Source organism: Carettochelys insculpta, chromosome 3 (assembly GCF_033958435.1).
Source record: "Carettochelys insculpta isolate YL-2023 chromosome 3, ASM3395843v1, whole genome shotgun sequence".
Taxonomy (NCBI): Eukaryota; Metazoa; Chordata; order Testudines; family Carettochelyidae; genus Carettochelys; species Carettochelys insculpta.
Window position 1 is genome coordinate 109,806,278 of NC_134139.1, and position 17,307 is coordinate 109,823,584.

General features: G+C 40.4%; 1 protein-coding gene across 4 annotated transcripts in view; it reads right to left on the reverse strand.

The window, feature by feature from the left end:
• Positions 1 to 17,307, reverse strand: part of LAMA2 (laminin subunit alpha 2) — a 588,677-nt gene that overhangs the window by 174,755 nt on the left and 396,615 nt on the right. For all 4 annotated transcript variants that reach the window (XM_074990592.1, XM_074990590.1, XM_074990591.1 and 1 more), the window contains 7 exons: positions 17,010 to 17,198; positions 16,784 to 16,917; positions 13,175 to 13,292; positions 6,483 to 6,617; positions 5,170 to 5,294; positions 2,454 to 2,540; positions 634 to 827 (listed from right to left, as the gene is read on the reverse strand). In XM_074990592.1, coding sequence (XP_074846693.1) covers positions 634 to 827; positions 2,454 to 2,540; positions 5,170 to 5,294; positions 6,483 to 6,617; positions 13,175 to 13,292; positions 16,784 to 16,917; positions 17,010 to 17,198 — 982 coding nt within the window. The remainder of the gene's footprint in view (positions 1 to 633; positions 828 to 2,453; positions 2,541 to 5,169; positions 5,295 to 6,482; positions 6,618 to 13,174; positions 13,293 to 16,783; positions 16,918 to 17,009; positions 17,199 to 17,307) is intronic.

Sequence of the window (17,307 nt, forward strand, 5' to 3'; positions counted from 1 at the left end):
ATGCAAAAAATAATAAAAGAGAAGACAGTTTGAACACACAAAAACTGTAGGCAAGGGCAAATGGCACGAGTTTTGTAAAATTTAACTCAACAGTGTTTTAGGGTACATTGGTATTCATTTTATCTTTTAAGCAAAATACTTTCTTCATTCCTGAACAGATTGAAACCTGAATGCTTCTCTTCTGGCTTTCAATAGGAGGTCATGAACCAACAAGTCCAAGGCTTTCTATAAGACTTGATGAATACTTTTCAGTATGATTCATGGCAAAAAGCAGTAGAACTGCTGATTAAGCATTTAGAAGCCTACTAAAATATTCAAAAAAAACAGATCTTTAATCTGTCACAGTAGCAGCCCCAGTCTTTGGCAAAACTGCAAACTTTGAAATTGACTAAAAGAAGTCCTTCAGAGCCTTGTTGTTGATTTTCAAAGATAGTATTAAACTGTACTGAAGATTTTCCCAGCAACATGATGCCTGTGAAAATGGGAGGCCAGAAAGCCAGTGAAATGATACGTAGAGTGGATATTTTCAGAAAGAACCACCTACGGAACTCACTGACACCACAGCAAGATTGAATTCCTGAGATGCAACAAAAACCCCCATGAAGCCCCCAGAGGTAATATTAGTATACTTACAAATGCACTCCGTGCCATCACGCACATGCCGGTGCTTGCAGCCTGCACAAGTCCACCCTGTGGATTCAGGCTTGCAAGTGCACTGTCCGGTGACAGGGTCGCAGGGGACAGGCAGCGAACCATATGGGTCACACTCACATTCCTGGCAGGAGCCTCCTGGTGTTCTTGGGTCACCGGTATAGCCAGGGGAACATCTAGACATTAAAAGTAGCAACACAGATTTGACCTATCGAGAATACATAGCATATTATATTTGCCTGGTCTGAAGATGTCAAGACAAGACTCTTTTTTTCAAATGTTGTCAGTTTATGACTATTTGCATACCATTTAACCAACCGATTATAGGCACAAAGCTATGATCAATATGTACATTGCAATCAGGACTCTAGGTCTGGGCAAAAGTGTTGTGAAGGCCTAATGGTCTCTAAAAGCTGTGTAGACACTCAAGATCCCCTCCCCCCACACTACAAGAAAAAAACCTCTACAACAGACTGACTTGAAATCTTCCCCATGATCTATCTGTTATCAAGAGACTCCTAATTTCTGCCCAAGAGACTGCCTGGTTGTTGTGGTTAGAAACGAAATTTGTATAGGCTGGACCTTCCTGGCCTGGCATCCTTGGGACCTGATCAGTCTCAAATGAGGGAGTTAGCTGGAACAGGGAAGATTGCTGCCAAGCCCCCTGCTATTTGGGCTCCAGGCCACAGCAGGGCCACCAGCCCTGCAGCCAGACTCTGGCTCTGCTGCTGCTGCTGCTGCTGCTGCTGCTGCTGCTGCTGGCCCACACAATCTTCCTGCTACAGGGCTCCCAACCACTGGCCTGCCTGCCCTCCTGGCCTCCAGGGCTCTCTGGTCCAGGAACATCCATAGTTTGCATCAGAAAGGCCCAGTCTGAGGGGTTCAACCTGTATTAATAATCTCCTGCTAACTGTAGTTATCTTATTGCTACTGTCTAATGCATCAGAGACATCCCTAGGATTTATGGGGCCCTCTGCAGGACTGTTAAATTGGTGGCCCTATGCTCAATGGCAAATGGGGGGAGTGGTGGGGGAATGACTAATCCAGTAAATTCAGAAACTAACAGGATATCTAAGGGGTTGGCAAATGATTGTTAAATGGTTTCATTACCACTTGATGGCTCTTTCAAAGTTTCAATATCAGCTAATAGACCTGGCAAGCTTTTTCACTTTTCTGTTAATTAGGTCCACTCCAGAGAAAGCAGAGCCACAGAACAGAGCCACAGGCACAGGATGAGGTGGGTGGGTAGACATTAAGACCCAGTGGTGCCCCAGATTTTTGGATGCCCTACGCAATTTCATATTTTGGTTATGGGTAAGGAAAAGCTCTGCATACCACCCTTTGTTATTATAACTAGGACAACTGCAGTCTCTTTGTTTATTAATAGCTCTAACTGTAAATTTCTCCCTTGTAGTTAAAGTCAAGAAGGATTCCCTGATAGCAAAAAAAGGGAATTTTAGGATGACATCAGGTATACTATATATGAAGTACTTAATTTTAGAGAAGCGTACAGTTTTCTCTATATCTTGGGTTGCAATGAAGAAGAATGTGGAGTAAAAAACACTAAACCAATAGAATTTTTTCATTAATGAGTTTCTCCTCTATTAATTTACAATAGAAGTTGGTAAAGTACCTGATAAACCCAGATTTTCAACCTGATATAGAACAGGAAATAACTTACCAAAAAAAGCATAGTTAGAGGGTACTGAATTGTTTACTGACATCTGTTGAAAGTAAACATGCCTCTTTCTACATTATCCCCTTTCCATTTCTCTCTCTCTAACTCTGCCTAATTACCATACCTTTCACAGTACTGGCCTTCATATCCAGGTGGGCAAGCAGTACATCGGTAATCACTGCGACCTTCCACAACACAAGAAGGGCTAAAGCTAACACAGGAAAAAAAAAAAAGAATAAATAGCCATTTCTACTGTACTGCATTAATCTGTCATCTCACTCTGAGTGGGTCTGTCTCATGAAAGCTCATCACCTAAGAAATTATTTTGTTAGTCTTTAAAGTATCTTACTCAAATTGCATATCTTATTGTCCAAATGCCTCCTGCAACAAGGAGTACAGGAATGCCAAAATAGCATGCCCAGTATTTCAAAATAACTGGTACATGTCAAAGACACAGAGTAGGTATTTTGGTATCCCAATATAGTTCTTCTGTGTGTACGTAGCCTGAGACTTCTTTGAAGGATCGATCATACAAGTAGGGTTAAATTCAGGATGGGCTAGAGTAACAGAAGCCCAGGGAGGATATAATTTCAAGAAGAGCCTGGATGATGACATCAAAGATGGCTAATAATCCAAGAAGCATGAGGATGGAATATTGGTTCTGAGCTTTGGCTAGGAAGGGGTCATTAAAGAATCTGGCAAGATCATTTGTGATGATATCACACTCTTGCCATGATACTACCCTAATGAAAGAAAAATTTCTTTCAGCTCAAGCAGTGAATGAATGAATTTAGATACAGATGATGAGCTCTGGTAACATGCATATGATAAAACTGTGACTGTAGTGCATGCCCAGGAAAGATGTGTATGGTAGAGTGCTATTGGAAGACTAGTAAATCAGGATCCTGTACTCACTGTTTCAAAAATGGGGAAACACATCTAAGTAGCAAAATAGTGCAGTGCTACAAAATTTATCCAACTATTTGTGCAGGGAATGCCAAACCAGATTAATGCTGAAAAAGCACTGAGGAGGTGATGGCCCAGAACTCCCCTTTGGTATTGTGCAGTCAGCATCCTTATAATGCTTTAAATCAATAGCACTTGAACAAGTAATAAAAATTACACCTTTGCATAAAACGTAAACAAATTGATCTAGTCCTCACAAACTCATTATCCAACACATTTCAACTCCATGAAAATAGATCCACACACCCAAAAGCAACTTACTCTCTCCAGTTTTTCAGGTCATCTTATTTGTAGCTGAATGCTGATTGTGCAAACCTACAAAAACATCTTTAAAAATTTAAGAGCCTTAAACTTAGCTAGATTCTTGTAAAACTTTAAAAATAAAAATAATTGACTTATATTCATTCAAAAATGTTATTTTGTCAAATTGTGTCATTCAATTACCAGCATGTGTGTATTTTGTCTGTGTGTCTGTAGTCTTATTATTACTCTGCAATAGAGTGTCTGACTGATTTTTTTTCATCTCCAATATTATTCTGAAGAGCTTGTAAAGTCCAACTGAACAAATGTCATCGGGCTGACACTTACCAAAGCTAAGGTTAAACTAATCAATACAAGAAAACCGTTTCTGTGAAAAATAAGGCTTGTGGACCGTGTCTCAGAGGGCAAAGCTTTGTGCTGCTATGAAGAAACTGGATTCAAGTCTTTCACTGGCAAGGCTTATAAGAGTTGGAAGAGCTATGGAGCTTGCATAGCAATTTCCTAGGGAAAAGGGAACAACTTGACTCACCCTTTAGTAATTGCTTTGTTTGAGCTAGACTCAGCACTTATGAACTCTGAAAGGATTCTCAATGTTGTTTGCCACTCATGAAAGAATGCTTTCCACCCAAAACCCCAAAACTCACTCCTAAAATTATAAAATCAGGAAGCCAGAAGTTGAGATCTCAAGGGTGAAGCATACTGACCAAAGCATGTATTAGCATACCCTACAGGTCTATCAGTGAGAAAAGCACAGAACAAATTCTTAGAGAAAGCTGCATGCCCCACAGCCTTTCAGAAGTGTGATCATGACTCTTAAAAAACAACAAAGAATGGGTGGAATGGGCAGGGCTGGGGGCAGCTGTCCTCAGCAGCACCCAGGCTGCACTGTGCTATGCCCCCAGTCCAAGCCAACCCTCAGAGCAATCTGGAGTGAGGGGCTCCAGTGGCAATTTAAAGGACCCAGGGCTTAGGCTGTCACTGCTGGGCCCTTTTAAATTGCTGGGCCCTGGGAGAGTTGCCCCCTATCCTTTCAGCAGGCCTACCTAAGGGTACATAGGGCTTCCCACCACAATAACAAACAAATCTCAACTATCATTTGTAGGAAACAAGGAGAGAGAGGGGTAGGAAGGTTCATTAGCATAAGACTACGAATAAAATGGATGCTGCAATAACTACTTTGCTTTCAAACTATTCTATCCTTCCGAAATTGCCTCAAATCCATGTAACATTAAATAAGAAATCAATAAATTGCAAAGTAGAAAGAGAAAGGCACTGTAATACATTTATACTAACACAGTATATAAGCAAAAGACTATTTACAGTTCCCTCGTGGCTACACTGTACTTGAGCTCTGCTTTAGCTTCACTTATTGGAAACCTTTTGCAACAAACATTCATTATCTGCAGAGAACTGCTTTTCTATCCATTATTAATTTATTCATCACTAATTAGCAGGGGAGCAATCCCTGAGCCTTTCAGCAAGATCAATTAGTGAAATGGATTGGGCATTTTTTTCAGTGCACTTAGACTGTGTACAGCTGACTGAGGGCCTTGAGTGAGACCAAGACAATGCTATTATTGGCTGAAGTAGGTAGCTTAATGCCACTGGCTTACTTGTTGCTGGGAATGGTTAGAGGACAAGCACAAGGATGGCAATCCTCTGGAGATCCTTGGACATTCCCATAGAATCCGACTGCGCACCTCTCACAATGATCACCAGCAGTGTTGTGCCTGCAGTTCTGTGAGGAGGGAGCGAGAAGGAAAGAAGACTGTATTTTGTTCCCAGCCCCAGGGAGTCAAGCATATTTATATACAAGGAAACTTTTTCACTGAATGAGTTTTTCATTGTGCTCTCTGATGCAATTGTTTCTGAAACTGTCTTACTACACACCCTCCAAAAGACATGCTGAGGTACATATGGGTTTACATGGGGGACGAATGGAGGCCTGCAACTAGCGATACCTATCTATCTATATAGATAGATAGATAGATATGTTCCTTATGCTTCCCTTCCTGCTCATCTATTTTTATTTTTCTTTCTCTACACCGCCATTGAAATAGGAGAAACAATTAACACTCCATTTTAATGGGACACCAATACAGACATCTTGTTGTCTATCAGAATAGCACTTTGTTTATTGTGAAACAAACAATGAGTTTCACATTGGACGTTGGCTTACAGATATAATGGGACAATCACCTTTGAAGAACCTCCAAGTGGCAGAGTGCAATATCATAGTCCTTTTCTCACTCCTCATGTTCTTTGGAGGTTGCAGGCTGTTCTTGATGGGTTGAGGTTTGGCCTCTGGCCCAGTCACAACATTCAAATGAACCCTTTCTGTGGTACTGAAGAGTCCAGGAGTAAACAGTTTACTTGAACTCACCAGAGCAATCAGCCTTGGCTTTGGACATTTTAAATTAGGCCATTTTTTCAGGCTCCCAAATCAGGCCTGTCCTCTGCTTGTGGTTTATGCCCCTTTGCCTGTAGCTGGCAAGGAAATCCAGGACTGCTCACTACTGTGGATTCCAACCCAGGGATTCTATGAACAGCAGCCACACACTTCTTATTTCAGTCCATTGCTGCAATTTCCTGAGGCATCTTCTGACCTGGCCCCTATTATCTCCATTCCTCAGGTTCTTTCTATCTCCAGGCTAAAGAAAAGAACCCTTCTTTAAGAGGTTTCTTGCCTCAACAAGAGGTATTTCGGTTTCGAGGAGAAAAATATACTACAGAACTGGAATCCTTAAATTAAAGTAATTTGGGAAATCTCTGAAGGCAGTTTCACGTTTTGGTCCAGCAACCTAGACAGTGTTCCCTCTGTAAAGCAAGGGATTAAAATATGTCCTCCAGATTTTCAATTTTTTCCACACAGGAGATTAATTTTGCATTAAGTAGAAGAAAACAGTGCAATAGGAAGAGTCTATACCTGACATATAGAGGTTTCAGGGTCACACATATTACTATGGCCATGACACTGACATGCAGCACAGGTGCCTAGGGTTGGGCCAGATCTCCTGACAGCTGATGTAGGAGGCAGTCTATAAAACCCTGGAGAACATGCCTAAAAGAAAAGAGAAGAAAATGGATTGTCACATAGTGGATGAACAGTGGGACTTTGGGATAGCTCATTTTCATCACCGGCAGTGTTTGTAAGTTGCCATACAACTGTGTTACAAACAATACAAAACACTTTACCAATAGCAGGACCAGCAAAAATTGGAAACACAACTGCGAAATTTTTGGAACACTGCCAGGCCCCAACCTTTTAATAGTACAACTAGAGAGACTTTCATTCACATGCAAAATACTTCTTCTTTCTCACTGTGAATTATACATAGCATATCTCACAGAGCTGGAAGGGACCTTGAGAGGTCATTGAGTCCAGTCCCCTGCCCTCACAGGAAGACCTATCAACATCTTTGACAGATTTTTGTTTTTAAACCTTACCTGCCCTAGACCTTTAAAAGGTCCCTTCAAGGGCTGAGCTCACAACTGTGGGTTTACAAGACCAAAGCTCTAACCACTGAGCTGTCCCTGCCCCTCATTAAGCATCCTTCCCTTCATTTCTTGAGAGAGGGGTTTTTGTTTTTCGCTTTTTCCAAAACAAAATCATTGCAAAAGCTACAGGGAACAAGCAGGAAAATTCTATTTCCCCTGTCTTTTGTGCAGTTTTTTCATATTTGACACACTATTATCTGCTTGATGGATAACTGGCAAATATCCAATGATATGCAGCAAAACCTTTATTCAAGACTGTATTATTTAAAACTTTATAATTTAAATGCTATCAAAGTATGGAATTCAAAATAAAAAAGCTCTCTATGTCTTGAGACTATTTGCCCCAAAATAAAATTTATTCTTGATATGTTTATTCCACTTGGTAAGAAAATTCTGAGAGCCCACCAAAGGTTGTTAGCATAGCTGAGACAGCAAAACCAAACCCTCCACCTTTATTTCAAGTTTTCTATGTAAATATACCAATGCATCCCTCCAAAATCATGAAGTACAGAAAAACCTAAGTGAAACATTACTATACGGGGGCTTCATGCCATTTGGAGAAAGTGTACAAATGTAAGAGAAAATCTACAACTTCAACCCCACAAAATAATACTGGAAACCTTCTACATGCTTTTCTAGGTACACAGACAAGGAAACCCCTGTAGACCCTCATATCACGCAACAGCACTGTTACTGAAAAAATATTGGATTTCACCCAAACACTCCTCAAACCACTCACCACCTAAAGGGCCCATTTCTGCCAGGCCACAAACAATTTCCTTCAGAAATCCCATAACATTAATAGCCTCCCTCTGAACACCATCCTAGCCATGATGGATGTCACCTCCCAGCACATCAACATCTCTCACCATGACAATACTGCTACCTGCCTCAAATATCTAGAAGACCATGGACATATCTCAGAAATCCACCCCAAAATACATCACCAAGCTCACCCATTTCATCCTCACCCAAAACAACCTTACATTTAACAACCAAAACTTTGTCGATGCCATGGAAACAACCAAGGGTCCTGGGATGGCTTTCCAATATGACATTCTCTCCATAGGCCACCTTAAGTAGAATTTCTGGAGAAGTGCATCACATAACCATCAATGATAGCTTTGTCCTCTGAACATATCATCCAAACTCTCTCAGAGATTTCCACCACAACTTCAGTGACTGCCTCCCATCAATCAAACTCTCTTTAGAACACTCCCATACCAGTACCTGCAGTGGTTGGGGGAAGGTTGTTACTGGGCTATAGATTCACCCCTTAATCTTTAGTGTCTAGCAAAATTATGAGTTTAACCTCTCAGGCTTGTCTTTTGAAAGTGTTGTGCAGGCTTCCAATGTGGACTAATATCTGATAATCGTGGGCATCCCTTGTTTATACATAGAAATATTGCCGTCTTCAAATTCCAAACAGCATAGTGACACAGGACATTTGGTTCATGGATTCAAACAATACCCCAGCTTTGCCAACCTCATCAGAAGAAAGCTGTCACAGGCCAGGAAACACCAAGTCAAAGTAACATCAGACCCTGACAGACCAACAGATGCAAAACCTGTAGACATATTTCCCATGGTGCAATAATCAATACCTCCCACGACACACCTTTCAAGATTATGGGTCCTTTAAATACCTATTGCAACATGAGGCGTACCTCATCCAGTGCATCAAATGCCCTAACAACCGCTATGTGGGTGAAAGCAATCACTATGCTCTCAAATAAACTTACAGAAAATTATAAAAGATAAAAATACCCTTCCACTAAAGGGCAAATGCTTTTACAAAACAAACTCTCTGTATTTGACCTCTTAGACATCTCCTCAAAAGGTAATCTGCACAATGTCTTTAAAGGACAGGACCAGGATCTTAAATTCATAATTCTGCTGGACACTAAAACCATGGACATAACACAGACACTTATGTTACAGCACATTATAATTTGCCCTCTGTGGGTATTAACTCTCTTTTCACCTAGGACGACAGCATTGTTAATTCCCCACTTTATTTAAAGTGGTCTCCTACAACCCCTCATGCTTAACAATCTGTCCTGTCTTAAATTTAGCTTTCACTCTCTGGTTATCATCTCCAAACCTGAAAAAGAGCTCTGAGCATCTCTCAAAGCTTGCTCCTTCCAACAACATGTTATTCCAATAAAAGATAATATCTCACCTACCTTGTTCCTCATAGATAAGGTACTCAGTTTTATAGTATTATATACAATGGAGCAGGTCTCCAGACCCTATTAAGGATGTCTTGATGAGGTTATATCCTACTCTTAACAAGGCTTTTCTGAAGAGGTGGATGTTCTGCCTCCACTACATGACAGTAAAATGCATGGAAAATAAAACAGAAGGAAAACTGGAATAAAGGCTGTGCAGCATGTTTTCACTATCAAAAATAGGATATTTGGATGGAGTGTTAATTGACGTTTGCTTGACTATGTGGATACAAAACCCTGCAGTGGTATATAAAATTCATAATCACTGGTGACGCATTCAAGAATCTAAGTTATAAATAAAGCAGGAACACAATGACTTTCTTCAGAGTCAGAAGTGAGCAATTTCAACTCACTTAATTTGGGCTTAGAATAAGTGAAAATCAGTGAAGCACATAATGGTCTATTTGCCTTTAATTTGGCTTATAAAGAATTCTTATTTAGAGGAATAATCTCAAGTGGAAATAATTTTGCTTTTTATTATTGATTCTTAGTTTCCCCCTTAACAAATATCCTTATCTAAAACAAACTGGTACAGTGGGACCCTTTGCAAGTGCTGAGAGCCCTTGAGATTGGGACACAAATATGTAATTTACTAATTTGTCTAATGTGCCATTGACATTCTTCTCATCTGTAGTGATTTTAAAATTATGAAATGATCCAGAATATGGTTATAATATAAAATAAATTATGAGGCTATCAAGTGCATTTTCCACCACTCTTTTTGAAAGATACCAGCAATGTTTATCAAGAAAGAATTCTTTTATCCATTTATTTTGGGCATGCCCTAGAATACAAAGTTTTGGAATACAAATTTCACCTCTGCAACACCTGAGGTAAAATACTACATGCATAGCTCTTACAACTGCAATTTTGGGACACTGACTGAACTAAGAAATGAGAAATGAGTAGAAATGAGTCCAGATGATATAACAAGCTTTGCAACCTTCTGACATGTTATAGAAGCCCCTGGGTCTCAGATTTTTCTTTTTTCCTATAGGAATAGGTGGCTTTAATCTTTTATGCACTATTCCATTAAAATACATGTTGAGAGAATATTAAGACTGCACAGTTAAGGTGGAAATGACAATGTTGTGACTTAACTGTACCACTCCCCACTCCAGCTAGTAAGTTAGTGAGTGTGCATTATGATAAAGTTCTAACTACATTGCCACATACAAAGCTGGGTTAATAATGGATTTTTTTGTTTACTTATAATTTGAAAAATTGAAAACTAATTTTGGTTTAATTCAAACTGAAAACAATATTTGCAGCAAATTGAAAAGTTGAAAGAATTTTGAGACTGCTTGAAATGAAAAGGTTTCATTGTGATCTGATTCAAAATTTTTGTTTTGAGTTTGGACATTATGACAAAGTCTCAATTTCCAAAACTTAAAATTCTTCACAAAATGGAACATCCATCCCCTACACAACTCCATTTTTGGGTGTCTAACTTTGAACCTCAATAATGTTCTTTAATGAATTTTTTGGGGGTATGAAATAATTTGTTGAAAAAAGTTGCAGAAAACACTATTGTGAAGAATTCATGAGCTGAAAATTAGGCAAAATTCACCAAATAATTACTGTATATTTTTGTTAGTGTATAGTTTGTTCATGGCTCATAGTGAATATTTAATACTTAAAATTTAAGCTCTTTTTATTGGACCCAGAAACTACCTAATATGTTCCCTGACTGGATGAATGCATCACTTAGATTTTTTTCTAATATAATTCTGCACATGTATAAAGTCAAATTCACTATAGGAAAAGGTTTGGTAATATCCACTCAAAAATCTTCATTTGTGGGGGGACATTCTTGCCTGTGGATAAATTTAATAGAATATTTTTGTGCACTACAAGCAAAGGGTATGTGAATGCAGTTAAAAGGAATTTGTTTTAAAACATTCAGAATTCATTAAGAATTTTGGCAGCACCTATCCACATCCAGTGATAAAGAAGAATACATGATATTCTGTTAATTCGTTGCGGTTTTGCTCAGTATCTAACTTCAATTTCATTGCAAAGAACTGGCCAAGAGTATACCAAGCCTGTGGCAGTATCTGAGCATTTAAAGTAATAGTCGTGATAAAGTGATATTTGTCAGATAGCCACCAGAAGAGAGTCATGACATGACAACTGAGGTTAGAGTTACAGACACCTTGGGAATGGAGACAAAAAAGTAGTCAAGTAGCACTTTAAAGACTAACAAAATAATTCATTAGGTGATGAGCTTTTGCAGGACAGACCCACTTATTCAGGTCATAGCCTTCGTCTGTTTTGATAAGGCTATGATTGGAAGAAGTGGGTCTGTCTCACAAAAGCTCATCACCTAATAAATTATTTTGTTAGTCTTTAAAGTGCTACTTGACTACTTTTTTGTTTTGACAGAACACAGACTAATATAGCTACCTCTCTGTCACTTGGAAATGGAGGTTTTGCATACCTCTGAAACGTACTGTAACCTTGAACAAGACTTTACAGACTGCAGCATCTGAGAGTGGGAGGGCTGCAGCTGCAGGCTAACAGGTGTGTCAGACCTCTAGAGAGGTGTTCCTGACCCTCAAGGCATCAGAGCTTGGGGCAAAGCTAAGGGCTTCTGTCCCATGGGAGCACCAGGGCTCTCACAGCTTCTGCCCAGGGAGGTATGGTGCTGGGGCTTGGGATTTCTCACAACTATATTACCAGGTTCAGTGCGCGTCTGGGGGAATGCTGGGGCTTGAAGCTTTAGCTACAGGGGATGGAGGAGAGTGGGGAGGAGTGTATTGGGGCTGAAACCAGGCATCCCCTAGTAGCTAAAGACCTGAGCCCCAGCATCCTGAAGCATGACTGAAGCTCCAAACCCTAACGCTTCCCATGGGGCTGAAGCTAGAACTGTGCAGCTGAAGTCCAGAGTCACAGCACTCCCCACAGTATAAACCTTTAGCCCTGGTGCTCCTGAGGATAAAACTCTGAGCTCTTCCCTGCCCCGGCCCAGAGTCCTGGTCTCCACCCCAGAGATGCAATCTCAAAACACCCATGGCTGAAGCTCTGAGCCCCCACGGTAAAGCCCTGTGGGAAAATCTAGTATTTGCTCTTTCTGTTTTGTCTGCCCTGCTGCCTGATTTATTACTTCCTATTCCACATGGTATCCAGGTGATTGGTACATCTCTTTGAGGTTCCACTATATGCACCTCATCTCTTTCAAAAGATTACATTGACTTCCACTGCTCGCACACCTCAGGTGCAGCAAAAGTTAATGTGCTTAACTTTTAAACATATGAAGAGTTCCAGTGACTTCAGTGGGATTACTCATCTACTTAAAGGGTGAGGACCTGGGACAGAAAGACCATAAAAAATAAATTTAAGGAAGAGAGCATAGTTTAATTAAGCATAGTTATTGTTTGAAACTCGTATCATACCTTTACAGTTAAAAGAGAAATAGGCTATGTGTACATTGCAGCGATCCTTTAAAAGAAGCTCTTCCCGAGGATCTCTTCCGAAAAATCTTTTTTTGAAAGATCACATCCACACACAAAAGAGTGGATAGAAAAATTGATCCACTCTTTCAATAGAGAGTGTCCACGCAGCCCCTGCTCTTTTGAAACTATGGGCCACGGATCGAAAAATCTGGTGCCATGAAGACTGCTCTTTTGAAAGCAGGGCTGGTGGAATGTCTACACACGCCTTTTTTGAAAAAATCTTGTGAAAGAAGGCTCTCTTCCTGATCCAGGAGTGGAAAAGGGCTCTCAGAAGAAGAGCCACATTCTTCGATTTTGGATTGAAAGAGCACATTTTGCATGTGGACACTCGGCGCGTTTTTTCAAAAAAGGGCCTGATTTTCCAAAAGAACTTGCCGTGTAGATGTGGCAACACAGCATAAAGACATGTAATGGAGGTTAATCAGATACTGTACCTCACATGACAAGCCAGAATAACCTAGTGGGCAGTCACATTTCTCAACTGAGTGAGCATGAGGACTTCTTCCAGATACATTGCCTTCTTTAGCCACTCCCATTGAGATCTCAGAAATTCTGAAAAAAAGAATCAGGCAAACAAAGCTTATCAACTCCATAAATCACTGTTCCAATGGAGAATAGTAACAGAGAGGTAGCCATGTTAGTCTGTACTCCAACAAAACAAAGCAGCAGAAATGCAGCACTTTAAAGACTAACAAAATCATGTATTCAGTGATGAGTTTTTGTGCGACAGACCAATGCAGGTTCAAAGTCAGCCAGCACAAGAGAAAAAGACTTCCTTTGGCTCTCCTTGAATCCTCTTGTCCTCAGTGACATGAGATGAAGCTTGCTATATTTTTGTGCACGTATGAAGGAGCTTCAAAGCTAAAATACTTAGAATCTCATTCTCCAGTTCTGCCCTACAGTTTATCTGATTCCTCTGCTCTTCTTACTTCCATCTCCTCTTATTTTCAGCCAAAATACCGAGAAATATCATATCTGATTTTTCATTTGAAAAAATCAGTAAGAAATTGATGTCACATAATAAACCTGTATTGAGTTCACAACTAACAGAGGTGCAACAACTTTATTCACTACATACGCTTCTAATGAGGCTTTTTTAAAAAATTAAAATGTACTTTCAGCACCTAAAGCAAGCTAATAAGCTGCAGAACAGACTTCTAAGACATTGGACATTTAGACATTTGGACATTTAGGGTAGGTCTACGCAGCTGTTATTTCAAAATTATTATGCGAGCGTCTATATGATGCAATTGCTATTGCGAAGTAAGTTCAAAATAGCAGCAATATTATATTGAAATTTGTAAACCATAGTGCATCTAATGGCTCTATTTTGAAGTAGGCTCTATGTGTGTAGATGCTGTATTTCAAAATAGCTAAGTGCTATTTCAAAATGAATTTTGTTTGTAGCAGCGTTATAGCGAAATAAACTATTTTGGAATAGCTATTCTGGAATAGCTTATTTTGGAATAAGACTGCTGCGTAGACATACCTTAGTTGCCTTTTAGCAGCAACTTTAAATCCTTTGTCAGATTGCATATTTTTCTCAGAATCTGCAGGGCAAATAACCAAAATGTTAAAACCAAGAAACATAGAGAAGTTGGTTAATGACAGAAAAGGCAACATTTCCTGTTGGAACTGCTTACTCTTCCCCCCCCACCAACCACCCCCGAATGTCCTCCTTATTATAGTAATATCTTATATCCTCATCTCCCAACCATTCTCACCACATGTGCTGTATAGACAAAATGATATAAGGAGCATCAAATGAAGCATGGACAGCAAAAGGTAAACAGCAATGAACTGCAAAACTGTTGCTTTGCACAAAGGAGGCAATTTAACTCTATTTTTTGTTTTGTTTTGTTTTGTTTTGTTTAAATGAGTACTAAACTGTGAAAAGATTTGTTGTTCTTTAAATAATTTAAAAGAAAAAGGTGCAACCCAAGTAAATACTAAAGCTTTCAGCTATAATTCCAGTTTGAAGCAAAGAGAATAAATTTTATTATCTTCTGTCTCTGAAAATAAATATTTTTATGAGTTAAATCAAAATGAAGAAGCTAATCCAGATGGAATTTATTTTCTTAAATATCTGTGTACAGGTTTTAGGAAAAAGAAACTTAAGGAAATAATTAGCTCCTGTTCATACTCCAAAGCACCCAGTTCACAAATTTCCCCACCCCTAAATTATACTGAACTGTTTATCTAGGCACATTTATTGCATCTGTCATTTTGGTATATAGGTTTGAATGCTAGGAAAACCACTAGCAAATGTAGGGTGAAATCCTGACCTATCCAAATCAACGCAAGTTCTCTGATTAGCTGTGTCTACACATGCAAAAAATTTCGAAATAAATGGCCCTTTTTCAAAAGAGCGGGAGAGCGTCCACACGTATAAACCCGTCTTTCAAAAGAAAATTGAAAGAACTGGGCTCAGACTTCAAAATCTGAACCCCGATCCCGTATCAGAAAGATCGCTCCCTTTCGAAATAATAAATCGAAAGGGTACACGTGTAGACGCTTCACAGTCCGCTCTTTCGAAACACAGGTCCGCGATGGCGCCGATCAGCTGGAGCGCAGGGCAGCGCCAGCTGGCAGCAGCATGGCTCTATGGTCCCTGCATTTGGCTGCCTTAAAGCCGCACGCACACAGGAAACCCATGGCAGGAAGCTGAGAGCGTGCTAGAAGCAGCCTGCACACGCGCTCCAGCCCCACACTCCAGCACCCTCATGGCCAGCAGCCAGCCCCCCTGTAAGCCCCGCAGCCCCCCCCGCCCCCGAGCTCCTGCAAGGCTCCTAGGGCTTCCTGGATGGAGCGGGTGCTGCGGGACCTCCTCAGCCTCTGGCAGGACGAGGAGATCCTGCGCCACATGGGCGTAAAGTGGCGCAATGCCGCAGCCTTCGGCCACCTGGCAATGGGCCGCCACACCAGGGGCCATCCGGCGCGTACTGCAGAGCAGGTACGCTCCAAAGTAAAAGAACTGTGCCAGGGATATGCCCAGGCCAGGGACCAGGCCGGACGCTCCGAGGCAGGACCAGTGACCTGCCCCTTCTACAGGAAGCTACGGAGCATCTTGGGGCCCCAGGAGAGTTCACCCCTCATGGCTTTCCTGGACACCTCTGGGGAGGAGCTGCAGCTGGAGGAGGAGGAGGAGCAGCCCGGATCAGGCACCCAGGAGGGCGAGGGGACCACAGACTGCTTTTTTAAACATGTTACAATTAAAGTGCTATTAACACCTCACTGTTAACTTGGAAAAAATGACAATGCTCCACAGCAAAATCACAATTGCTTCCCCATTCCGCTAAGCTGAAGCTCCTCTGTGCACATCACACAATATTGTAAATTGAACATATCAAAATCAGACAAGATGGAACAATTGCAACACCCACAGCTGCAGGGGACATGCAAGTTTTGGAAAAAGGACGGCTAGTTTCTTTAAAATTACTTAAATTAATAATTAATAATAAATAACAACAATCTGCTTGTAGCACTTTTAAGGCACTGCTGCTAGTATTAAATGTCTCTGTTACACAAACATTTCATGATGTTACGCTTCATCTTTTTCGTGCTACCACTATCCTAGTACCTTCCTAAAATCCTGTATCTTCATAGACATATTTTAGCCTATTACTTTAATCTGCCTCTACTATACTGAGTTAACTGTCCTTTTATATGGGTACTATTTACATCACCAATTGTCTGTTCATTACTGATTGTCAAGAGACTGATATTTCACAGGCCAAAATCAACATTTGTGTAAAAGCACAATATTTGCATTGCTTTCAAATCTGTTTACAAAATATTTTCTTGGTTCTTTTCTTGGTTTTGGAATACTGAGAATACGTCTCTTTTGGCTATAAATGCTTATAGTTCTCCTCTGAATACAATTCCTTTCTCCCATTTCTCCAGCTACAATAGACATCTACACTTATACCTCCCACTGATCTTGTGCCTATGGCTTGTTCCTTTAACTAAACATTCAGTTTGAAGTCTCAAGTGGATTCGCTGGGGTAACTGTGATATTTCAGGCGATCACATAAAATTGTTACCTGCTTTGTCTCATGATGCTTCCATGAGAAGCCTTAATAAGAATGTACTGAATGTTGTATAGCACATCCATGAACTCCTCACGTGTCACAGAACTGCTGGCTCTTGAATTCTCACCGTGATATCTCCATTCATGCTGAAGGAAACAACAACACAATAGCCAGATAGTTAACGATATCAACAGAACAAGGGATTAAGATTCTGAAATGGAGCAGACTAAAATGTTACCTCTGTCATTTCTATCTCATGCCTTGTCAGCTGTCCAATCAAAGGGGCAGCCATATGCCGGGCGATAGTTCTAGTATGTGTGGGAAGCCCACCTCTTATGATGACCTGAGGATTATAGGTGGCAAAACCTGTCTCCTCGCGTGCTTCAAAGTAGATAGCATATTTCAGCTTCCCTCCATATGCATTCAGCTAAAAAAGCAAAACAAAGCATACAGAGACACAGGTTACAATTAGCTAGATATATCTCTGTGCATGCATGAGGGATATGTAGGTAATACAAACGGGTGTACAGAAATAT